The sequence below is a fragment of the Emydura macquarii genome, unplaced genomic scaffold, assembly GCF_026122565.2.
Source record: "Emydura macquarii macquarii isolate MOO-44397 ecotype Brisbane River unplaced genomic scaffold, CSIRO-AGI_Emac_v2 contig_1027, whole genome shotgun sequence".
Classification (NCBI taxonomy): Eukaryota; Metazoa; Chordata; order Testudines; family Chelidae; genus Emydura; species Emydura macquarii.
The window spans coordinates 1,252,128-1,277,859 of NW_027131164.1; the positions used below are offsets into that span (position 1 = coordinate 1,252,128).

Below are 25,732 nucleotides of genomic sequence, written 5' to 3' on the forward strand. Positions count from 1 at the left end.
TCAAGCATTTGATCCAACTCACAGAATCCTACTCACAAAATTAATTCAAATTGGTGGACCAGGAGCACTGTCGCATAGATTAAAAACTGGCTTTTAGCATCACAAACAAAGGGTAATGATAAACAGTAAGATGTCAAATTGGAGGAGACATCTGGTGGAGTGCCACAAAGTACGTTGTTAGGCCTTACATAACATTTTAAATAATACTATGGAAAAAGAGAGAAACAATGGGTTAATTAATTTCATGCTTGATACTAAGCTGAATGGTATTTGAAAGGCCAGTAAACACAGAGAAATCAAAAGTCCCTAGAGAGGTGAAATATGGATAAGAAATAATAAAATAAGATTCACCATGAGGGGCTAGTTAATTGGGGGTGGAAAATAGCCCAAACACAGGGAGAAAACTGGGAAAACATAAAGCCTAAAGTTGTATAGTTGGGTTATGGATAGTAAATAGCATTTAATACTGTAATGTAAAATAGTCTTTCTTGCATTAATCCCTTCAAATAGGGTCTGCTCTGCAAGACCTCTCCTTCTAAAGTGCTCTGTTCAGTGCTGTATATCATACCACGTGCTAACGTGTCTTTATAACATCCCGCTACTTCTTGAGTTGGCTTCTCTGTCTGTTTCCTATAATCTTGATCTGTTGGACTCTCTTACCTTTACATAGTTGTCAAGACTGTGCTTGACATGACCAAATCATCTGAGCCTGCATTCCTCATTTTTATTCATTTGAGGACTCAGTGTCAGTTTATGGCAACTTTTTACAGCCCGCTGCAAACCTGATGCCAGCCCTTCTCCTTTTTCAACCAGGCTTGGGATTGGCTACAGCAGAGTTACTATAATGTAAGATAGCAGCTGAAAAAAGCCACTGCAGCTTTAAATAATTTAGGAAGAGACATCAACTCATGAAATAGGGAGGTAATAATTCCTCTGCGTGATAGCTGAATGCACATTCTATTGTTTTTGGGCATTTCATTACGAGAAATATGCAGACACACTAAAGAAAATTCAGGGAAGAGACCTATAAGTAATCAAGGAGCTAGAGGAACTGACTTGTGAGGAAAGATTAGGGCATCTCTCTATATCTATATCTATCTATATCTTGGCTAAATGGTGAATGAGATATGTAAGTGAATAAGATACATATACAAATATTTAAAGAGTGTACATATGAAAAACGGATAGGAATTATTTTTCATGGTATGTTAGAATATACAGGAACTAGGAGCAGTGGGATGAAATTAAGAAAAGGGAAATTAGTTAAGTATTAGGAAAATTTTCTGACAATAAAATTTATTAGATTATATGAAGTAATCTTCCAAGGAAAGTGGAAGTTTCTGGAAATATTCTCTCTGTGCATGAGCTGTCTATTGTATTTATTTGCTGGTTATAATCAGTTTGGGAAGGTCCCATGAGAGATGCATGTGAGTGTTAAACTTTAAAAATAAAATTCACACTAATTGAATTCTACATAGTGATCCATAGTATGTAGTTATGCTATGTAACTATATTACGGATTTTTAGTAAGTGCCGTGAAACAGTAACCGTGTTTCAGTCTTTTGAATTAATCTCTTGTAATGCCAGATCTTCATTTAATGCGATCCATTTGTCTAGTACTGAGCCATAATTGATACTATAAATGTTGCACACTGGGCATGAAGGTGCTACTTTGCCAGATAGTCTTCCAGTTTCCTAGGCACTGAGTGTTTAATGTATGATAATTTTAGAAATTGAGTCACAGAAGATGATGCTAGATGGTCTTATTAGCACATGTAAAAAAAAAAAAAAAAAAAACAACTGTCCCCTGCACAAAAAAATCAAGATCTACAACTTTCTAAGGATTTCCACATTGTGGAAGGTCATTCATAACTTTTTGTAAGATCAATAGCAGGTTAAACTACAAAAGATAGCAAGGAAATAGCATAATGAGGCAGTAAATGAAATTATATAAGCATTCAGTTTTGTGTGAGGAAGTTAATGTTTCCTTCCCCCTGGTTTTTTTTTTTTTAAGGGCTCTTGCAGACCTGAACAAAGATGGGAAGATGGATCAGCAGGAATTCTCCATAGCTATGAAACTCATCAAACTAAAATTACAAGGTCAACACTTGCCTGTGGTCCTCCCCCCTATCATGAAGCAACCTCCAGTATTCTCTCCATTAATTTCTGCTCGCTTTGGTACTTACAAATATTTAATACATTTACTGGTGTTGAGAGATTCACCAAGAAACAAAAAAAAATTACTGAGATACTTTCATGTTTATTTCTAATAGATGAGATCATTGCAGATCATTTAGCTAAAGAAACAATGATTGCAGAAAGGATACCCTGATCTCTAAAGAGCTTTGCAAAAAATTTTCTCTGAAGCTATTGAAGAATTATCCTTCAATTTTGGATGTTTGTTGCATATTAGCTGCCAACAATGTAATTCACACAGGAGTATCACACTAAATCATTACTGTTTTGGCTTGTGAGATGCATGAGAACTGTTCTTTTGTGTGACTTACAGGCTGTCCCCTTGACCTAGAACTTTTTTCTCTTCTCTCTCCAAGATGTTAACTTCTGCTATTTTAAAATTATGCTTTAAAACTAAAGCTAGGCAAATGTTTAAAATCTCTCAAAAATAGTTTCATTTAAAACATTTTTGAAGATCATCAAATGATTCAATTAATAGTACTCAACCAGCTCTACTTCAACATTTAAATTTTCTCCTTAGCTTATGATTTAGTCCCTCTGAGTGTTTTGGGAGTCTTTGTATGCATTAAACTGTATATTGTGAAGTGTTTATAAACCAAATAACATCTGCTAAACTACAAAATAGATCCTATGCATCCATGTGTGTATACATATTATAAAAGTATGTGTATGCATGTGTCTGTTCCACAAGTGTTTTTAATTATCTGCCTAGCTCTAAAGTGTGTGTATGTACATTTACACAAGTATAGACATTTATAAATATATAGCTGTGATAGCCATGTGATGAATTGCAGAGCCATGCGATAAATTAATTTATCATGCATTGTTCACAACCTCACTCAGCATTCTGCCCACCAATCCATCTTCACAGTACTCATTAAATGATGCCAATGCCCCTAGTAACTTCCAACAGCTTTGAAAAAAAAATCCATTAGCTTTCAAATGTGGAATTTCTCCTCCAAGAATACTGCAGACAGAGGCTCAGGACAAGCAAGATTCAGTCCCGTAACAGTGATAGATTTTCTGTACATAAATTGCCACAACTTCAAAGTCCATTATTTTATGTCCCTGAGGGTCTAGAAGTAAGAGGCTTGTAGAGAAGTCATTATAGGGTGGTGGGTACTGGAAACACTGGCTAAATATATTTTGAGCACATGTTGCTTGTTTCCTCATTTGTGCTTTCTTCTGCATGCAGCATACTCTGTGGTTGGAAAACTTGAATTAGAGCTGATCAAAGTGTGGGGGAAAATAGATCTTATAATGGAAGTGAATGTACATTTTAGATTGTTGGCATCTCTGGACACAGACTGTCTTCTCCAGTGTATTTGTATAGCATTTACCTGGCACAATGGACCCATTTTTAGTTGAGGCCTCTGGATGATACTACAGCATTAAATGTTTAATTATAGTTATTTAATTTTTTCCTCTAGGAATGGGTAGTATGCCAAATCTGTCCATCCCAACATCTGTGCCTACAATCGCACCTTTAGCTCCCATGTCATCCTTGACCTCAGTGACTTCGATTCCTCCCTTGGTTATCTCTGCTCCCCTGATGCCTTCTGTCAGTACATCATCATTGCCAAATGGAACATCCAGTCTCCTTCAGCCTTTATCTATGCCTTTCTCCTCCAGTAAGTACAATACAGTAAGATATTCAGTTCTGGGCATACAAATCTAGTTCTTAGTTTAGATTACTTATAGATTGGAAAAAGAGTTCTTATCTGTATGTGAAGAGAAGATCTATATTGTACTTAAAATTCAAATGTATTTTATAAAGCAGATTGTAACTAATTATTAGTGTAAAAATTTGACATTAAATTGTTCTTGCCTCCAGCAAAATATAGGGCCTTTTCTACCAAATGATTATTAACTTGTATCCATTTATTTTTCTTTTTTTGTTCCAGCATTGCCTCATACTGGTTCTTTCAGTCCCATGGCAGGAGGGTTTGGTGGTACTAATATACAGAAGGCACAGTCACTGATCGATTTAGGATCTAGTAGGTATGAAACTCAAGACTTAAAATGTCATCTTAGACTTTTAATAACAAATACCTTTTTAAAAATTACAATGTATCAGTTTATATTTTCAAGCAGAAAAATAAGGAGATGTGTGAACTGCATGTATAGACATGATATTTCTGAACAAATCTAAGAGAGAACTGCAAACTTTTAAATAAGAGATTAATTTGTGTTTGAATATGTGCAGTTGAATAACATTGTCAGTAAATGTAAGAAAGGTACTCAAAGTGGGATAGGGGGGTTCAAGTGTGAAATAGCGCTGTCAGACAGAATGGAAAGTTAGTAGTATTAAATAAACAAAGGCAAAACATAAGGTCCAAGAATTAGATGTTATGAAAGCTATGTCAGTATTTCAACATGTTCTTTTATGAAGAAGTTATGTATACAAAAGTTGTCGAGAAGATTATCTATTGCAAACATTTATCTCCAAGGTTATTTTGTACGTAATGGAGATCATAAATCTTTGTGGTCACCTTCCTTATTTGTTTCTGCCAAAAGTTTTTAAAATAAAGGTTTGGTCTCTTTGGCTGTGTGTATATTAACCATTTTCCCCTACAGTTCTCCACTATTGCTACAACCAGGTTTATGCAATATAGTGGTTTAAAGGGTTTGTCGGAATCAGCACTCACTCTTCCTGTCTTCAATGACTCTGAACTTGTGGTATCAGCAGTGTAAAATTTTAGGTGGAAGAAGTATTAATTTAGGTGAGGCCTTTTGGTTTAGGACAGAGGTCCACAAACTGGGGAGTGTGCCCCCCTAAGGGGGCGCAGAAGAACATTCAGGGAGGTGCGGTAGGGCTTGGGCCAGGCCCTGGGGGGACGGGGAGGGAGCACCGCCCCGCCCCGCCCCGCTCTGCTCCAACCCCAGCCATGGCTCTGGCCTTGGCTCCCAGCCTTTCCCCTGAGCCACGATTCCTGGCTCAGCCCCTGACCCCACTCCCAGCCTCAGTCCCCAGTGCCCAACCCCTGGCTGCAGTTCCCAGATCGGCCCCCAGCCCTGCTCCCAGTCTGGGCCTCTGGCTGCCGCAGTCCTGCTCCCAGCCCTGGCCATCGCAGTCCTGCTTCCAGCTCCAGCCCCTGGCCCTGACTGTGGCCCTGCTCCCAGTCCAGGTGGGGGTGGCAAAGATGGGATAAAGGGGAGGGCATAACCTAAAAAGTTTGGGTGCCACTGGTTTAGGGTATTGGCAGGAAGGAGTGACTTTAGAAGCGGCAGATATTTCATTTTGGGGGTGAGTTCATTGGTTGGATTTTTCACATATTCATGGTTTGATTTTTGGATTCAGTTTATGTCCTCACTTAAATTTGCTTTTCAATCATTGTCCTTAGTCTTCACAGTCCTGCTGTAGGCTTTTACAGGTATTGGGATGTTCCCCCTTCCTTCCATAAATTACTGGATTATTTTCCCATATTTTTATTAAATACTACTTTATACAAATTCTTCAACATGTTGTTTACCAGCATATTACTTGAATACAAAGATTGTTTTTTCAATATGTTAAATTTTTCATTACAATGCTCTAAATAAATCAGGGCTGCCAATCACAGTTAATGAAAGTGATTAATGCAAAGCAAATTTACTAGATTAAAAAATTTGGCGATTAATCACAGTTTTAATCGCACTGTTAAACAATAACAGAATGCCAATTAAAATTTATTGTAAACGTTTGTTTTTCTATATTTTCAAATATATTGATTTCAATTACAACACAAAATACAAAATGTATAATGCTCACTTTATATTATTATTTTTTATTACAAATATTTGCACTATAAAAATATAAAGATCCAAAGCAGTGCAGACCGACACACCTTCATTTTCATCATCTGAGTCAGATGCCACCAAAAGAAATCAACACATTCTTTTTTTAACAAGAATCATCAGCATGGAAGCATGTCCCCTGGAGTGGTGTTCAAAGCATGAAAGGGCATATGAATGTCTAGCATATCTGGCACATAAATACCTTGCAATGCCGGCTACAACAGTGCCATGCGAACACCTGTTCTCATTTGCAGGTGACATTGTAAATGAGAAGTGGGCAACATTATCTCCTGTAAATTTAAACAAACTTGTTTGTCTTGGCAATTGGCTGAACAAAGAAGTAGGACTGAGTGGACTTGTAGGCTCTAAAGTTTTACGTTGTTTTGTTTTTGAGTGCAGTTATGTAAAAAAATAATACTAATAATTGTACATTTGTAGGTTGCATTTTCAAGAGATTACACCACAGTACTTGTATGAGGTGAATTGAAAAATACTATTTCTTCTGTCTATCTTTTTTATAGTGCAGATATTTGTAATAAAAAACAGTAATATAAAGTGAACACCATACACTTTGTATTCTGTGTTGTAATTGAAATCATTATATTTGAAAATGTCGAAAAATATCCAAAATATTTATAATAAATTCAGATTGGTATTCTTTTATTGTTTAACAATGCGACTAAAACTGCGATTAATCGCGACTATTATTTTAATCTTACAATTAATTGCACTTATTTTTTTAATCATTTGACAACCCTAAAATAAACATTGTGTGCTGCATGTAATAAGTGTGTAATTCCTGTATTTTAGTTGCATATTAGAGATGAAAAAGAGGGTTTTTAAATTATATAATGTTTCTATTAGGATAGAAGACAGAGACAGGATTGGGGCCTCATTGTGCCAAGTGCTGCACAAACCAATAAGGGGAGACAACCGCTGTTCCAGGGAGCATACTATCTACAGCTTGTTTATTAAACAATGTAATTTAGAATAATGTATTTTTGTCTTTTAAACATTTATATTGCAGCTCAAATTCTTCCTCCACCACTTCACTAACTGGTAATTCACCTAAGACTGGATCCACAGACTGGGCAGTTCCTCAGGCCGCCAGATTAAAATACAGGCAGAAATTTAACAGTCTTGATAAAGGCATGAGTGGATACTTATCAGGTTAGTATAGCATTTGCACTAAAAAAAACAGTTTTTTCTAATTAGAATCTAAAAGATTATGGGTGAAATCCTTTGAAATTAATCTGAATTTTACAACCGACTTCAATGGAGCCTGGATTTCATCCTAAGTAACCATACGTTTTTCTAATGTAATCTTTTGGTCTGAGTCTCACTGAGATACAAAACTTGCTTTTACAAAAATGTCACAGTGATCCATCGGTGCCTAGGGTGGCCACCTGAAAATGCCAAGATCAGGGCAGGCTGCAAAAGGTGAGCAGATTCTCACAGCACTTTTGGGTGACAATGAAGTCAGACTTCCCAACCAGCCACAAACAGTGCTTCTGTTTCCCCACACTGGTTATCAAGAAGCTAAAACAAAATATACACAGCCCCCTTTACTGCATTTCAGTCTCTGGCCCCCAATCAGCCGCTAGGTTTAGTAAAGAGAGAAGTTATTTAAAACTCTATGCTCTTTACCAAAAAGATTCTCCTGACCCCAAAGGTTCAGCCACATTATCAGATCAATATGAGTTTGGATCTCACCCAAAATACCATGCTGCCAGCCAATCCTTTAGTAACTAAAACTAAAGATTTATTATAAAAGGAAAGTAACAAACTATAAGAGAAGTGTTAAATGATTAAAGTAATCAGATACAGACAAATTATTTGAAAATCCATGTATATCAGGTTTTTATTACAATTGTGGAGTTTGTAGACTTGTATAGTCCCTCTGGTGTACATCCAGTACCTGGATGGGTCTCAGTCCTTTGTTTCACAGAATCACAGCTTCAGTTGTAGATGAGTTGATCCGGAGGTAGGTGAAGACTGAAGACTAAAGACAAAATGAATGTGGTGCAGCTGCATTTTATGTCCCTTGGCCTTTGCCATGATGTTTGTTGAAATTTACAGAAATAAGATGGAGTCCAGGGTCACATGACTCATAAGGTGTAGCTCCCTGGATTAATCTTTCCCTGCAGCCTTCCTGTCTGGGGTGTCGCCCAGAAACACAGCACAAGTTGAAATACAAATACATCAAATATATCCATGTCTCCCAATACAAATATGACAAATGCACTTAAACAATATCAACATACTTAGCAAATTATAACCTTTCTAATAGTACCTGACATAGCATATCTCATATGAATTATTGCAATTTTGACATATTGATGTTAAATAATATAATAAAAGGTCCCCCTAATCCAGCAGTGTCACAATCACTATATGGGATAGGAACTATATGGGACTTTGATCGAAGTGTGAAAAGTGCTAAGCATTTACTAGCATTTTTCCTGTAGACTTCAGTAGCCTGCCCAGCAATCTGTATAGTTCGTTAGCAAGAGAAGTAAAGTAGCCCCCACATTAACAGCACTAACTCTCTGCAAACAGTCAGCTACATTCTACATATAGCTGTGAAGATCACCAGAAACTGTTACATTCATGCTAGTTCATCTGTGCTGGGATTACTGAATAAGAAAAGATGGCCAAGAACATTAACAATATTTCTTTATTTTATTTGTGATCGTTGTTACTGTGGTTTCTGGGTTTAAAAGTAGACAGAAATAATACAGTATGCAGACTACTCGCGTTAATAAATCATCAGCACAAACGGATGAAGTAAAATCAAAGAATAAACCTGGGTTGCCCCAGTTAACAATGCGTCACCTAATATCTATCAGTCTTTTGTTCTAAATAGATTTATATGTGGAAATTCTTAATAGTTTAATCTGTGTTTCACTAAGGATTTCAAGCAAGGAATGCCCTTCTGCAGTCAAACCTTTCTCAGACTCAGCTGGCTACCATTTGGTAAGTTTGCCTTGCTCACTGATTGATGAGAGGCTTTCGCAATTGTGGTAGGGAATGTAATCTATTCTCTGCCATCAAGAAGTGTTAAAGGGACAAGGTCAATTTAAAAATCATACACTGTAAAACCCAATAAACTTTATTTACCTATTTTGTTAATAATTCATTAAAACTGCATGGTTTTAAAAGTCCAGTTTACCTTTCATAGTATTTATTTTTTACACTGGACTATGTAAATCAGTGAAGTCAGTTTTGCTTCCAGGTTCAGTGCTTCATTGTTTGGATTGTTTAGAAACAACAGTTTTAGGTAAAAATAAGACGTTCTCATAAGAATTTCCAAACAAATCCTAAAGATTTTTTCAAAGCCTGTCAATTTAAATTTGTGCCAAAACTTAGATTTTGAAAAAAAAGTGTTACTTTAATCAATTTGTGGTTTGTGACTGTTGTATGCAGATAGCTGTACACTGCAGTTGATCAAAGCCTGTTGTTGCTATTGTGGCAGAAACAATTACAATCTTCTGAAAATTTGAATAATAAGTCTTTGAACTCCTGTACTTTATGGGCTGGGTCTTGCCTTTCAACACAGCTGTGTGTAAGGGATGATACGTAAACTTCACCTTCCTGGATGAATCCACAGAAGCATTGTGGATTAGATTACAATTAGACAACCCGCTGAGGCAGTGTTACCTCCCTGCTTCCCCTTTGTCCAGGAGGTAGTGATTTGCTTCTGGCCTACATCAGAAGCAAATTACAATATGTTTCACACTAGCTCAGCTGGTTGTGTGGTGCTTTATGGGTGTTCAGTGAAAGTGCTATTTGCCTCCTCTTTGGTGCGGAGAGAATAAGCAAGTTCAGAGCACGTGTAGCCCATGTAGCATCCAATAGGGTCTGTTAATCCATTTCGCGGGTATGCAGTCCAAGTCACAATTTGTCCCAAAGTGAGTAATTATCAATCTTTTATTTGGAATTAGGGGAGAGAGTCATTTTTAATATTGCCTGTAGGTACAGCTGGTCAGTAAACAAGAAAAATCACCTTTTTATCAACGGCGTTTCTGATTTTTGTTGGACACCCCCCCCCCCCCCCTAACACTTTGTGACCAGCTCTGCAGAACTCTTTTTGTCTGCCCCATCACACACTTCTTAAAAGCTAATTCTTATTAAAACTGTAAAATAAAATAATGTTTTACTCAGATGAGGGATTGTTTACCAATTCTCCCTACAAGACTTAAGAAAATTTTCTACAGTAACTAATTTCACTTATCCCTCCCAAGTGATTTTCAGTTGCAGTGATGACATCATTCTCCCATTTTATTTAGGTCACTAGCTGACATTGATGGAGATGGACAGCTAAAAGCTGATGAGTTTGTGTTAGCCATGCATCTGACTGATATGGCCAAAGCTGGACAACCTCTGCCATTGACCCTGCCTCCTGAATTTGTACCTCCTTCTTTCAGGTAAATTGCCCAAGACAGGTATACATGACCTAAATCCAGAAGAAATATAACAAATATTGAATAGTCAGACTTTAATTCCCCCCAAAATAACTTTCTCCTCTAGAGGTGGAAAATATGCTGAAAACGTTAATGGAACTCTGCCCTCTTACCAGCAAATGCAAGAGGAGGAGCCCCAGAAAAAACAGCCAGGTAAGAATGAGATTTTGAGCTTTGTGTTAGTGTATAAAACTTTTATTTGAAGAGTACTACTTTTTTTAGAAACTGAAAAAGAGGGGATAAAGAAGTACAGCATTATTATTTCAGAGGAAGGTGTTTTTGATGATGCTGTCAACTAACGGCAGTTAAGAAAGTATCATGAAAGTAAGGGTGAGGGGCTGTTTTTCAGGTGTAGGAAATATTGGTGACATTATTATTAATGAAAGTCTAGGAAAGCTTCATGGTCAAAACATTTAAACACCAATGCAAAATTCCATGTAACTGGAAGTTGCTGATATTTGCCCTGTCTCCATATTAATGCAGGATATTGAACCTAAGGTAGCTTGATCTTGCCACAGTATCTGCAAGCAGCATGTAGTTTGCCATGACCCACAGTATCAGACTGTACTCCTGTCTGACTGCTGCTGCCAGTAGGGAGTAGTAGAGGCTACCCTTGGTGGCAGAGTATGGGCAAGGCTTATTTCTATTTTGGGAAGGTGATCCCACCGGTCCCTAAACCATACCCCTCCCCCCCCCTTTTTTTTTAATTCCATGTTGCAGTTTTTGACCCTGATCCCGGTTTGTTTGCTGTTCTTTTAATAGTTTAGGTCTAAAAAAAAATTAAGGTAGCCTGCCTTTTGAAGAACCCCTTTTCATGCGCTGACATGTGCTGTACAGTGAAGAACTGTTTAAAAAATAAGCTGTGTAACTCTGCCATTTTCCTATCCAGGGTCAGTATCCAAGAAAGCAACTCTCCATTAGTTTGTAAAAATTCTTTTATGTTTGGGCATATAGAGTAACTTTATATCTGTTGATGTTAAATTGTGTTCTGCTTTAAACCACCAATCCTATCTAGCCACAGGTTTTTCTGGGAGATGAATAAGTTTTACCACATTTTTTTTGCTGTCAGAAATTATGAAATGTTGCCGTTGAGCCAAGTTGTGAAAACATTTAAGATTATCAGTGTTTGTGAAAGGAAGATTGATACTTCAGCACTGCTCGATTCAAGGTGCTTAAATTATCCATGGTGGAATGTTCTGAGCTAGCCAATAAGAAAACATGCAAGGCATTAGTAGTGTAAGAGAGAAGCCAGCTTTCAACCATTGTTCTGTGTAAAACAGTGCTACTGCTATGCTTTATTTTAGTGACATTTGAGGACAAGAGGAAAGCAAACTATGAGAAAGGAAACATGGAACTGGAGAAACGACGTCAAGTCCTGATGGAGCAGCAGCAGAGAGAGGCGGAACGTAAGGCTCAGAAAGAAAGAGAAGAACAGGAGCGAAGAGAGAGGGAGCTGCAGGAGCAGGAGCGGAAAAAGCAGCTTGAACTGGAAAGACATTTGGAGAGACAACGAGAGCTGGAAAGACAAAGGGAGGAAGAGAGGAGAAAAGAAATAGAAAGGCGGGAGGTTGTTTTCTTAATTTTATTTACTTTTAATACTTTAAATAGTAACGCCAACACCCAGTAAACACAGTTAGTAAAGCTATTCCCTTGTCCATTTGGGAACTTGTAATTTTGGTTTGCCTTTGAACTTGCATTTGAATGAGCCTTAGACGAGGCTTGGCCTAGTGGTTTGAGCATAGGACTGGGAGCCGGGCACTCATTTAATGTTGGCTTAGGCATGCACTCTGTGTGTGACTATTGCAAGTCATTTTGGAGGGACACCATCATTTCTGTCTGTAAATGTCGTGCCTCCTATTGTTACAAAAAAAACCCCAAGGTTGCTGAAACCCAGGTTCTCAAGACTCTTTCATATTGTGGGCCACATTTTCTTTTAGGTTCCCTTTTTAAACCAAACAAAAACCTGTGACCCAAAACTAGGCGGCGCGGTTTCACGGCGGCGGCGGGGAATTCAGCAGCAGACACTCAGCCGTCTTCCGCGTACCACCATCAGGCCCTTGCCAGAAAAAAGGTTCCCCACCCCTGATCTAGACCATACCTGACAGGTGTTTGTCTAACCTGCTGTTAAAAATCTCCAATGACGGAGATTCCACAACCTCATAGGCAATTTATTCCAGTGCTTAATTACACTGACAGTTAGGAAGTTTTTCCTAATGTTCAGCCTAAATTGCCCTTACTGCAGTTAAGTCTATTGCTTCTTGTGCTATCCTCAGAGATTAAAGCAAACAATTTTTCTCCCTTCTCCTTGTAACAACTTTTTATGTACTTGAAAATTGTTATCATGTCCCCCCTCAGTCTTCTCCAGACTAAAGAAACCCAATTTTTTCAATCTTTCCTCATACGTCATGCTTTCTAGATCTTTAATCATTTTTGTTGCTATTCTCTGGTCTCTTTCCAATTCGTCCACATCTTTCCTGAAATGTGATGCCCAGAAATGGACACAATATTTCAGCTGAGGCCTAATCAGCATGGACCAGAATGGAAGAATTACTTCTTGTGTCTTGCTTACAACACCCCTGCTAATACATCCCAGAATGATGTTTGCTGTTTTTGCACCAGTGCTACATCCTTGACTTATATTTAGCTAGTGATCCAGTATGACCACCAGATCCCTTTCAGCAGTACTCCTTCTTAGGCAGTCATTTCCCATTTTGTGTGTGTGCATCTGATTGTTCCTTCCTAAGTGGAGTACTTTGCGTTTGTCCTTAGAATCATAGAAGATTAGGGTTGGAAGGGGCCTCAGGAGGTCATCTAGTCCAACCACCTGAATAAAGCAGGACCAATCCCAACAAAACCATCCCAGCCAGGGCTTTGTCAAGCTGCATCTTAAAAACCATTAAGGATGGAGATTCCACCACCTCCCTAGATAACCCATTCCAGTGCTTCACCACCCTCCTAGTAAAAACGTTTTTCCTAATATTCAACCTAGACCACCCCCACTGCAACTTGAGACCATTGCTCCTAGTTCTGTCTTCTACTCCCACTGAGAACAGCCTGGTTCCATCCTCCCTGAAACCTCCTTTCAGGTAGTTAAAGGCTGCTATCAAATCCTCCTTCATTCTTCTCTTCTGCAGACTAAACAAGCCTAGTTCCCTCAGCCTGTCCTCATAAGTCATGTGCTTCAGCCCTCTAGTCATTTTTGTTGCCCTTTGCTGGACTCTTTCCAATTTGTCCATGTCCTTTCTGAAGTGGTGGGCCCAAAACTGGACACAGTACTCCAAATGAGGCCTTACCAATGCCGAATAGAAGGGAATAATCACTTCCCTCGATCTGTTGGCAGTGCTCCTACTAATGCAGCCATTAGCCTTCTTGGCAATAAGGGCACACTATTGACTCATATCTAGCTTCTTGTCCCCTGTAACCCCTAGGTCTTTTTCTGCAGAACTGGCGCCTAGCCAGTCGGTCCACAGTCTTTAGCAGTGCATGGGATTCTTCCGTCCTAAGTGCAGAACTCTACACTTTTCCTTGTTGAACCTCATCAGATTTCTTTTGGCCCAATCCTCCAATTTGTCTAGGTCACTCTGTATCCTGTCCCTGCCCTCCAGTGGTACCACTCCCTTCATCTTAATGTCATCTGCAAACTTGCTGAGGGTGCAATCTACCCCATCTTCCATTTCATTAATGAAGATGTTGAAGAAAACAGGCCCAAGCATCGACCCCTGGGGCACTCCGCTTGTTGGCTGCCAACTAGATATCGAGCTGTTGATCACTACCTGTTGAGCCTGATGATCTAGCCAGCTTTCTATCCATCTTATAGTCCATTCATCCAACCCATACTTCTTTAACTTGCTGATAAGGAAACCCTATTTCATCCTATTTACTTCAGACCATTTCTCCAGGTTGTCTAGATCATTTTGAATTTTAATCCTATCCTCCAAAACACTTGCAACCCCTCCCAGCCTGGTATCCTCCACAAACTTTATAAGTGTACTCTCTATGCCATTATGTAAATCATAGATGGAGATATTTACCAGAAATGGACCCAGAACTAATCCCTGTGGGATCCCATTTGATATGCCTTTCCAGCTTGACTGTGATCCTCTGTTAACTACTCTTAGGAATGGTTTCCACCAATCATGCACCCATTTTATAGTAGCTCCATCTAGGTTGTATTTCCCTAGTTTATTTATGGGAATATCATGCGAGACAGTATCAAAAGCCTTACTAAAATCGAGATATACCACATCTACTGCTTCCCCCATCCACAAGGTTTGTAGTCCTGTCAAAGAAAGCTATTAGGTTGGTATGATATGATTTGTTTCTGGACAAATCTATTCTGACTGTTACTTTCCGCCTTATTATCTTTTAGGTGTTTGCAAATTGATTGCTTAATTATTTGCTCCATTATCTTTTGGGGTACTGATGTTAAGATGACAGGTCATCATGATCATTCCCCAGGATGTCCTTATTCACCTTTTTATACATTGTCACTATAATTGTTCTTTTCCAGTCCTCTAGAATATCTCCCATCTTCCATGACTTTTAGAAGATAATCGCTAATGGCTCAGATATCTCTTCAGTCAGCTCCTTGAGTATTCTAAGATGCATTGCATCAGGCCCTGGCGACTTCAAGACATCTAACTTGCCTAAGGGCAGGTCTACACTACCGCTTAAGTCGATCTAATTTACATCACTCGGGTGTGAAAAAGACACCCCCCTGAGCGATGCAAATTATGATGACATAAGCACTGTCCACACCAGCACTGTGTCGGCAGGAGATGCTCTCCCACAGACATAGCTTCCATCTCTCGCAGAAGTGAAGTAATTATGCCAATGGGAGAGTGCTGTCTCATCAACATACAGTGTCTTCCCCAAATGCATTTTGATGCAGCTGCACCCATGTAGTGCTTCTAGTGTAGACCTGCCCTGAGTAATTTTTAACTTGTTCTTTCCTTATTTTAGCCTCTGATCCTATCTCGTCTTCACTGTCATTCATTAAGTTAGATGTCCAATTGCTACTAAACTTTTTGGTGAAAACTGAAACAAAAAAGTCATTTAGCACTTTGCCATTTCTACATTTTCTGTTATTGTTTTTCCCCCTTCATTGAGTAACAGGCCTACCCTATCCTTGGTCTTCCTCTTGCTTCTAATGTATTGGTAGAATGTTTTCTTGTTACTCTTTATGTCTCTAGCTAATTAAATCTAATTTTCATTAAATTTCATTAAACTGGAAATATTTAATCCTAGCTTAATTTAGCTACAGAATGTATGTGTATATATCAACACTGTAAAACTTCTAGTTGACTTTAGAATTTCTAAAGGGTATTGTAAGTTTATAGTGATGTAACTTGTTACCTGTAGACAGCAAAGCAGGAACTCGAGCGCCAGCGACGGCTAGAATGGGAGAGAATTCGACGCCAAGATCTTCTTAATCAGAGAAATAGAGAACAAGAAGAAATTGTCAAATTGACCTCTAAAAAGAAGAGCCTTAATCTTGAATTAGAAGCTCTGGTGAGGCACACATTACATTAAACATATTTTAGTGATTTGCAGTATTTCAAAACTGTATGAGAATCTTAAAATACACATTCAAGTGCTAAGTACAACTTTTTCTTAATGATCAGGAAACTAACTTAGTATTGGCTCAGCAATCAAAGCAGGATTTTTTCTAAGAATTGTTCTTAAGGTACCTTTAGGCAGAAATGATCTTTCCACAAAAGTTTGTTAGAGATACTTTTTTGTTGTTTTGGTTTGGTTTTTTTATTACATGTGGTTTAATTTTTTTTGGTTTTCTGTAGAGTGGCAAACATCAGCAGATCACAGGCAGACTGCAAGATGTTCGAAGCAGAAAACAAATTCAGAAAAGTGAGCTGGAAACACTAGATAAAAAATGTGATTTGGGAATTATAGAAATCAAACAGCTACAACAACAACTTCAGGTATGTGATTTCCTCTTAAACCTGAGTTATCTTTCATTTCTCCTTTTACTTCTCTTTACCAGTTGTGGTGGTATCAGTGATGTGTCCTTATAGGAAAGATTTGTGCAGTAGTATCAAGCAATTGGATGGTTAGGGTGCAGAAAAGAAAACTAAGTAAAAATGGCCAGTGAGTGTGGTTGAACAAGGCCTATTAAAATTATTCATAGCATTAGGGAAACCTCTGTTTCCCTAATACATTCATAATTATTGGTATTAATTTTACAAGGCTAAAAGTGAGGTTTTGACCATAATTCCGGTAGCATAAACCAGTTTACCATTTATCACATAGGAAGATATTTTGGGGGGATTCAGTAAGATTCTTACCTGCTTTCTGCTTCCTCATCTACATTTGCCATTTCTAAAAAGAAGTAAAACTCCCAAGGGTGATTTCTTGCTCTCACCTTTCCAGTGACAGTAGTAGAGCTGTACAGCACTCTATCTACAATATCTCAGTTTTTTCCAGGTCCCAGAATAAAGCAACATGATGGAAGATAGAACAGCTGATGTTCATCAATTCATTCCAACCATTAATCAATGTAATTCAAAAATCAACCCCATTTTTTTTCATTGATTGATAAGTTTGTGGGGGGTTGTTAATTTTTAAAATCCTAGGGTTTGACTTTTAACATGAAAAATCCTAAAATTGCTTTTGCATTATTTCATCTCACTTAAAAAAAAAAAAAAAGATTTAAGATCACTTATTCCCAAAACACACAGTTCCAGTTAGTAATAATTGATACTTCTCCATTGTGAATTGATGCTTCTCTTATCTACACATTGGGTTAGCCCTGGTGCAGCTACAATGATTGCTGGCACTGAGGCAAATTCCTCACAAGGTGTTAAAATTGATTACTGATTTCAAGTATTAAGCTCCACATGCAAAACTAAAGTATGCAGTATAGTAACTTGCTTTTGTTTTATTTATCTGAGCCTGAAAACCTATTAGTTGATGGCCAGTTTCAAAGAACGCTTCAATTTCTTTTTGAAATTCACTTTCTTCCATAAGACACAAATGTTATGCTAGGATGCTTATATTTGTTCATTCCAACTGTTTTAAATATTTGTGTGTCAAAGAATACTTAGTTTTTAATAATAACAATATATATATGGTGATCATAGAATAGTGAGTTTTTTCTCTGTTATGGGGGGGGAATTGTATCAATGCACCATCATACAGCTTGCTTACTTCGTGTGATGTTGAAAAATTGTTTGTTTGTGGTTGGTGCCATGTAAACTGATATTAATCTTTCTTATAAATACATTGCACCTCTTTCTTATATATCTATAGGAATATCAGAATAAACTAGTCCAATTAGTTCCTGAAAAGCAATTATTAAATGAGAGAATAAAACACGTGCAGCTGGACAACACTCCTAGTAAGTGTCTTCAAATAAACTCTTTGCTCTGTATATCAGCTTTTCTTTATTCACTGGGAAGACTACTGTCTGTGTCATTATTAACCTTCCCTTCATAGTTACCATAGTTTCAGTAAGTCTCAATCAATACTCAGAACTGTTTGTTGGTTCTACTTTCTACCATTTCCTGTACCTAACAAATGAGGGGAGAAATACATTTTGATAAGACAAGAAGGTTACAACTTTAAACATAGACAATACAGACTATAGTATAGGCAGGAATTATGGTTCTTGCTGCCCAGATTTTCCTTTTGCTTTCAGTCGTATAAAATCAGGAGTAACACCATCTAAATCAAAGAAATTTACGCCAGGTTTACACTACTGTTAAGTGAGTGGCAATGAAATCCAAAGTGTTTGCCCTCAGGAGCTGAATTTAATCAGACTAATATAATATAAATATATCATACAAACTTTATTATATGAGTTATGGTAGTGCCTGTATGCCCCTAATAAGGGACCAAGGCTCAATTGTGCTGTTTGAAGCTATATGAGAACATACCAGTGAAACAAACAAGTGGTATAAACAAGTGGTTTCTAAAGTGGGAGTGAATGTAAATTAAAAAAGAAATATAAATAGTTATTTAAAAGTATGGTAACACAAACAGAAATCATTGTAAAACTATTTGATCTTTCATATGCAGATACAGGAAACAGTTTAGTGAACAAGAAGTCCTTTGAAAAGAAAGAATTATGCCAAAGACTTCGGGAGCAATTAAATGCCCTAGAAAAGGAAACTGCTTCCAGACTCTCTGAAATGGATACATTTAACAATCAGCTCAAGGTATATGCATTTTGCAAATATATTGTCTTTAGTAGTAAGCAATGTTTTCCTCCACATCCGGTCACCAAACTTTTATTTGCTGTCCCCCTATGTTGTCCCTTTTCTGAAAGTCTCTGCCATTTTTATAATATCAAAATAAGCATTGACAGATTTCTAGCAAATGTGCAATTAGAAACTAATTTAAAACTGTCAGTTATGTAATGTATCCCCCCTTGCTTCTTATCACTCCTCTGCATGCATCATGCTACAGTGCCTTTCAAAGGCATACCCATTGCTCACTCTTATTCAGCACAGGTCCTAAAATACATTAAGTAAATGAGAGTTGAGGGTGTTTAGCACCTTGAAGGTTCTGTCCTTATGGCAGTAAGATTGTATGGTAACCATTTTGCAGATTATAAATGGAGTATCCTCATTGTTTAAATTTTATTGAAAGAAAATACTAAATCTGCAAGCAGAGCACACAGGATATTCACTTTTAGCAAGATACATGGATGCTCTTATTCCTTTAACTAGGAGAAACCTTGTGCAGAAATGGTAATTAAAGTCACACAGTGGAATGGAAGGAAGCTATTTGGTTTATATATTATCACCCTATCTGACAGATGCATGCTCTGTTTACTGGCTTATTCATAGTGGTATTGATGTGAATTTTAGAATAAATTGTAGGGTTTCCCTTCATTCGGTGAGGAAGGACCACACTGCATCTGTTGAAGAGAGCTTAAGGGAAAAGTCTCAGAACTTTTTTTTTTAAACAAAGAAAACAACACCCACGATATTGGTGTTTACATTTGGAATCACACGTGTACAGCACGGCTTGCTGGTTATTGAGAGCAATTCAGTTATGTTCAGTGACCACACCGACAGTGTAGTCTTCCCTATTTTTTAAGTCCATTGCAAAGTTTAATTGGCTTTTTATCTGCCTTATCTTACAGTGTGAGAATATGGATGATTCTGTTCTTCAGTGCCTTTTGTCTCTGCTAAGCTGTCTCAACAACCTCTTCCTCTTACTTAAGGTTATTTTCTAATCTTTGGCTCTTTTGCTTTTAATTATTTCACAGTTTTTCTCTGTTTGCCCTTTCTTTTTGTGTATTTTATCTCTTTAGCACTAACCTGAAAATCTTTGTCTAAAAATAAATATTTTAAAAAACAGAATGAATAGATTCTTTTCTTTTCTGCTTGATTTTTAAATCCTTTTGCTATCTAAAGGTTTAAAATTACTTGCTAATAAAGCAAAGTCAGAAAATACTGATGTGTCTCCTGTTTATTAATGGACTGAGTTTTATTAATGGAATAAGTTTTGTTACCTAGTTTCTGTTTTTCTTTTCAGGTAAGCTGATATCCACCAAAAAAGTATTTTTCCTTTTTGATAGAAACACTTACAGTTGCCTCTCTCTCTCTCTCTCTCTCTCTCTCTCTCTCTCTCTCTCTCTCTCACGCTGTAAACTATGAGTCAGTTCTGTGATTTATTTGGTCTGGGTTCAGAAGAGTTCTAAAATTGCATCAACGCCCAGGTTACCCTGCATGATTCTGTAATATGATGCTGCCAAACTATCAGGTTAACCCCATAATACAGCTTTCTTACCTCTTTTTCTTAACGCAATGGGAATTCTATGTTGTGGTCACAATACTTGCTTATTGTATTTTAGCTAACCATCCATTTTAAATTTCATATCTTCTCCTTTACTTTTAAACTACTCACTGAATTGTTTAATGGACCATTTGATTTTGGAATAAAATGATACTGTTTTTCACAGTGATCCTCAAACTCTGTTTAAAATGAGAGGGAAAAATTGTTCCCCACCTATGTCAGTGCTTATAATTTGCCTATTCTAGGTAATGAAGATTAGTTTGTTGCTGAAGAAACTCACTATGCAAAGGAGGTTTTATTGCATTGCCTTTTTCATATTAGTTACATTATATTGACAATCATACTTCTTAGGAAATGTCAGATTTTGTAGTGGGAATGCACCATTCCTATTTACTTTCTTTTTATAAATAATCTGATAGGAAAAGCTGTGTTCCATCTGTTCATCAGTTTGTGTATCTGATACAATGTGATTCTTAAAAAAGATTAATTGTAGTGCCTTACCAATATATGAATGACCTGTTAAAGTGTATCCCAGATAATTATTGCTAATATGTTCCTTTTATAATTTAATTAGCCAAGCAATTTTAAATGATATAATGTGAAAAAGTTAATTATAAAAAGACATGAGGGAATTAGAAAGTAGGGGGATGGGAGTGTGTTCTATTTTAAACAAAATACTGTGGAAAGCTTTAAAACACATAGGACCATATGCAGGCAGAAGCTAGTATCTGCGTGTTTATGGTTTCCAACATTAATTCTCTGATTAAAAGAATGCAATAGTTTGATCAGATTCCAATTTGGGCCTGCTTTCCAAAACTCCATCCCAATTATTGCAGCCTCTGGTCTGAGCCTTGTTTTAGGAAATGCTGTGGTCTGAATTTTTCTTTGCATCTGACTGTGTTATGTCTTAGTTATTGGATTAATTTGTTATTTTTAAAAAAAAAAGTTCCTCATGAGTAATAATTTTAGAAAAAATTATATAGTTCATCGATAATTAGCAAATTTTTATATGTATTTTTCTTCTTTGTGTAGCATCCTTCTGTTAAATTAAGCAGTGGTAATAAAAGAAATACTGCATAGTGAAGGAAAACCCCCATCTTAAGGGATATATACCCAAAATGTCCAGTACTGTTTTGTGTTACTTGTGGTTTAAAGGCTATCTCCCCCAGGCAACTGTTCAGTGAAAACACACTTCACTGTACTTCTAGTCCATAGATGACCTGGTGTTTAAATATTTAATTTAAAATTCCCACTCTTTTTCCCTTCATCATATTTGCCGTCTCCAGCAACTGAGTGACTAAAAGGTGCACTTCGCAAGCATAAGCTGCTTAAAAGAGCTTGCAGATCTGCCAGCTATTTTTATATCCTGTTTGTTTAACTCTTTCTTTCCAATGAGATTCAACATCCATTATTAATTTAAGATTGTCCTGTCCATTTGTATTAAAACTTGGATCACAAAGCATTAAAATGCCTGGTTACATTCCTAGTAAAATGGATTTGCTTGTCAGTCCTTTGATGTACTTCATTGTGTTTCCTCATTAGGAACTGAGAGAGAGCTACAATACACAGCACTTAGCCCTTGAGCAACTTCACAGGATCAAACAAGAAAAACTAAGAGCTGTAGAAAGAAAAAGAGCTGAGCTTGCACAGAAAAAGCGACTGGAGGATGAGGTTGCAAGGTAACATGGTTGAAAAACATAAAACACTGACATTGTGGTTTTTAAAACAAAATTTTGCATTGGTGGACTTAAGATGTTGATAGCAGTAGACATAAAATCTAACTGATTAAAATATACATCCTAACTGAGAAAGCAGCAGTACCTGAACTGAGCTTCTGAATATTTACATAGAATACTAATGATTTCTGAAGTTCTGAATTTCCTTCCTGCTAGTTTGTAGGAATCAGTCTGTTACCTTTTTAAATATGACAAATAATCTATTTGATGAGAAGTATAATTCTCAAAGGCTGATGTGTCAAATAACTTAAGAATCCATTTTTGTAATTGGGCTTTTTAATCTCTTCTCTAATACACAGTTTCCATACACTTAAAATTATTTAATCACATTTTCTACTTTGTTTTGTTGTCATACATCTGCTCCTTCTGCTTAAAAAGCATTTCGTACTAAATGAACAAATTTAGATCACTTGCCAGTCATTCAAGCCCTGGCAGTGTGATATTCATAGTCCCTGAATATTGATGGAAATTGGAGGGACATTGTGATTGCCTAATTTCGATATGATGATCTTGAAAATGAAGTGAATGTCAGCAAATTTCTAGTTTTAAGGATCGGAGACTAATCCTTAGTTTCCCCTTTGCGTTTCAATCCCTGGTTTTATATTGGTTTCTTGCTTGATAAGTGAAAAAATGTACATATTTACCAATCATAGAATATTAGGGTTGGAAGGAAGTCATCTAATCCAACCCCCTGCTCAAAACAGGACCAACCCCAACTAAATTATTCCAGCCAGGGCTTTTCTTCACTGCACTCCAGAGATGGGGAAAGCCAATATTTTACATGTAGGGACATCCTGTCTAAATTCTAGCCATAGCTCTGCCACCAAGCCTTGCTTTTGGCTTCAGTGGCTCTCAGGCCACTAACTAGTGTGACCCATAAACACTTTCTCACTTACTTATTTATGAATTTATTTTTCCCTTTTCATTAAGGAAAGCAAAACAGGAGAAGGAGAACCTATGGCAGGAAAATATCCGAAAGGAAGAAGAGGAGAAAAAAAAGCGACTACAGGAAGAGCGAATGCAGGAAAAAATTCAGGAAGAAAAGCAAAAAGCTGAGGAGGCAGCTGCCCAGGTGAGAGAGAGGGAGTTCCAGCTGCAAAAACTGGCTGAGGAAAAACAAGAGGAGGAGCGGAACAAGCTAGCTGAGATTCAGAGAGAAACAGTACAACAAAGGCAGAGACAATTGGAAGAAGACAAAAAGAAGCAAGAACAGATTGCAAAAGATGCCGAGGAGAAATGTAAACAGCATGAAGAAGAGAAGAGAAGAAAAGATGCAGCCAACCTGCAAGAGTCAAAGAAAAACATTTCAAAATTAAATTTAAATGAGAAATTTGTAGATTTGTTGAAACAGACCGAGGGTAGAAATCTTAAGCCAACGTGGAGAAGTGAAGGTAACCTTCATCTATTGGTTTATTTTTTGTTAAAAAATGTTCCTTGTTGTCTTGAATGAATATTGTTACTTCAGATTTTAGACATTTTATTGTAGAATAATGACACTATTGTAGGTCTTGCTCTTAAAAACTGATGTTGGCTGGAGACCATGGACCATATGTACAGTTGGTGTAAATCTGACATCAATTGAGCTATGCTAGTTTACACCAGCAGAGGATCTTTCAGTGCTTTCAGTCAGGAAATTCTAGACACTTGGAGCAGTAACATTTTGGCTTTTCTGCACTTTGTCTTTACAACAGAACACTCACCACATGTGGTAACGTTAGATATTTATAATTTCTTTTAAAACAACTTTTGATAGTCAATGAACAGGTAAGACTCAAGTAATGAGAATGAGTACAGCCTTAAAGTTACATTGATTTGTTGATTAAATTGAAAGAGAAATTACAAGTATCATAACCTCAGTTACTAGATGGTGGTCAAACTGAGATCCGCATGTCGTTATGGGTAGGATTTTGAAAAATGCTTAGTGTTGGCCTAATTCTGCTCCCATTGAACTTGATGGTAATTTTACTATTGACTTAGTGGAAGCAGAATTACGTGATGCTGAATACTTCTTTGCAAATTCCACCCAAGATTGTTAACAATTGTTATGGCTTCAGTGTGGCTGATTTAGTAGCATCATTTATAGACTTAGAGAAATTTAGAGATTGTGGCTATCAAATAGAAATATGTAATATTTTGCAGTTCTGGGCTTTTAAGTTTCTTCTGAACAAGATTGTCACCTGGGTTGCAGGCCACTCAGAGTTGGAGCAGCTTTTTCTAGTCAATTTGAAAGAAGTTTAAAACTTCTTTACACAAATTAAAGAAAATATTAAAACACTGATCCTCGAGAAGATATTTAACAAGAAAAAATGGGAAAGAAGACAAATATTTCGACTAAGTGAATCATGTATTGTGTCCACTATTACGTTAATCACAGTAGTCTGTGTTACGTTATGCTCCTTCCATCTTTTTGTTGTACCCAGTTATCTCACACCATACACTTAGACTATAAGGTCTTTGGGGCAGGGACCATCCTCATGCTATATCACTGTACAGTGCCTAGCACAATGAGGCCCTGAACAGACTTGAGGCCTCTTGGCACTACTGAAATACCAAAATAATAAATACTAGTAATACTTTTTCTTCTTTCAGGTAATGTAGTTAGTGCCTCAGAATCTAGGAATGCAGTTGCCTTGGTGAATTACACAGCTTTATACTCATTTGAAGCAAGGAATCATGATGAGATGAGCTTTAATTCTGGGGATGTAATTCAGGTAAGACTGGTAGTTCATGCTAAACTAGCCACAAAAATCATTGATATATGTCTTCATCAAAATTAATGCTTTTTTTTTTTTTTTTAAACACATTTTAGATCTCTTAAAATGTACTCTAGTTGCTCCTTTTTAGGAGAAGGTTGTGTGATTGATTTAAGCAATTTGTATCTCTAGGACTGCGTATTATAGAGGAATCAAGGACTGGTGCTGATTACTATAAAATGCCAGCTCAGAAATCATTATTGCTGTTATGACCTTTGTGAGATGGATAACACAAGAATAATATAAATATCACTGCTCTCCCATCTCTAGTGCAACATAGTGCTTTGGAGGACAGAATTAAAATTCAAAATGACCTGGACAAACTGGAGAAATGGTCTGAAATAAATAGGATGAAATTCAGTATGGACAAATACAAAGTATTCTACTTAGGAAGGGACAATCAGTTGCACACACACAAAATGGGAAATGACTGCGTGGGAAGGAGTACTGTGGAAAGGGATCTGGGGATCATAGTGGATCACAAGCTAAATATGAGTCAACAGTGTCATACTGTTGCAAAAAAAAAAAAGAAAACATTCTGGGAGGTATTAGCAAGAGTGTTTTAAGCAAGACACGAGAAGTAATTCTCCCACTCTACTCCCCATTGATAAGGCCTCAGCTGGAGTAATGTGTCCAGGTCTGGGCGCCACATTTCAGGGAAGATGTGGACGAATTGGAAAGACCAGAGAATAACAACAAAAATTATTAAAGGTCTGGCAAACAAGAGCTATGAGAGAAGATTGAAATAACTGGGTTTGTATAGTCTGGAGAAGAGAAGACTGAGGTGGGACATGATAACAGTTTTCAAGTACAGAAAATGTTGTTACAAGGAGGGAGAAAATTTGTTCTCGTTACCCTCTGAGGATAGGAAAAGAAGCAATGAACTTAAATTGCAACAAGGGCAGTTAGATTGGACATTAGGAAAAACTTCATAACTGTCGGGGTAGTTAAACTCGGGCATAAATTGCCAAGCAAGGTTGTGGAATCTCCATCATTGGAGATTTTTAAAAAGAGGTTGGACAGACACCTCTCAGGGATGGTCTAG

General features: G+C 37.2%; 1 protein-coding gene across 4 annotated transcripts in view; it reads left to right on the forward strand.

Moving 5' to 3' along the window:
• The window catches only part of ITSN2 (intersectin 2), a 95,116-nt gene that overhangs the window by 16,774 nt on the left and 52,610 nt on the right, over nucleotides 1–25,732 (forward strand). For 3 of the 4 annotated variants that reach the window (XR_010919051.1, XM_067544677.1, XM_067544678.1), the window contains exons 4-18: nucleotides 2,015–2,178; nucleotides 3,627–3,827; nucleotides 4,101–4,197; nucleotides 7,001–7,143; nucleotides 8,886–8,949; nucleotides 10,263–10,400; nucleotides 10,504–10,589; nucleotides 11,741–12,003; nucleotides 15,798–15,947; nucleotides 16,235–16,375; nucleotides 17,703–17,790; nucleotides 18,471–18,610; nucleotides 21,741–21,877; nucleotides 22,865–23,325; nucleotides 24,524–24,645. Coding sequence is in view for 3 of the 4 variants with exons in the window: in XM_067544677.1 (XP_067400778.1) it covers nucleotides 2,015–2,178; nucleotides 3,627–3,827; nucleotides 4,101–4,197; nucleotides 7,001–7,143; nucleotides 8,886–8,949; nucleotides 10,263–10,400; nucleotides 10,504–10,589; nucleotides 11,741–12,003; nucleotides 15,798–15,947; nucleotides 16,235–16,375; nucleotides 17,703–17,790; nucleotides 18,471–18,610; nucleotides 21,741–21,877; nucleotides 22,865–23,325; nucleotides 24,524–24,645 (2,395 nt within the window). In the remaining variant the exon portion in view is untranslated. Of the gene's footprint in view, nucleotides 1–2,014; nucleotides 2,179–3,626; nucleotides 3,828–4,100; nucleotides 4,198–7,000; nucleotides 7,144–8,885; nucleotides 8,950–10,262; nucleotides 10,401–10,503; nucleotides 10,590–11,740; nucleotides 12,004–15,797; nucleotides 15,948–16,234; nucleotides 16,376–17,702; nucleotides 17,791–18,470; nucleotides 18,611–19,542; nucleotides 19,624–21,740; nucleotides 21,878–22,864; nucleotides 23,326–24,523; nucleotides 24,646–25,732 lie in introns of all 4 variants that reach the window. The other variant, XM_067544679.1, reaches the window with a different exon arrangement.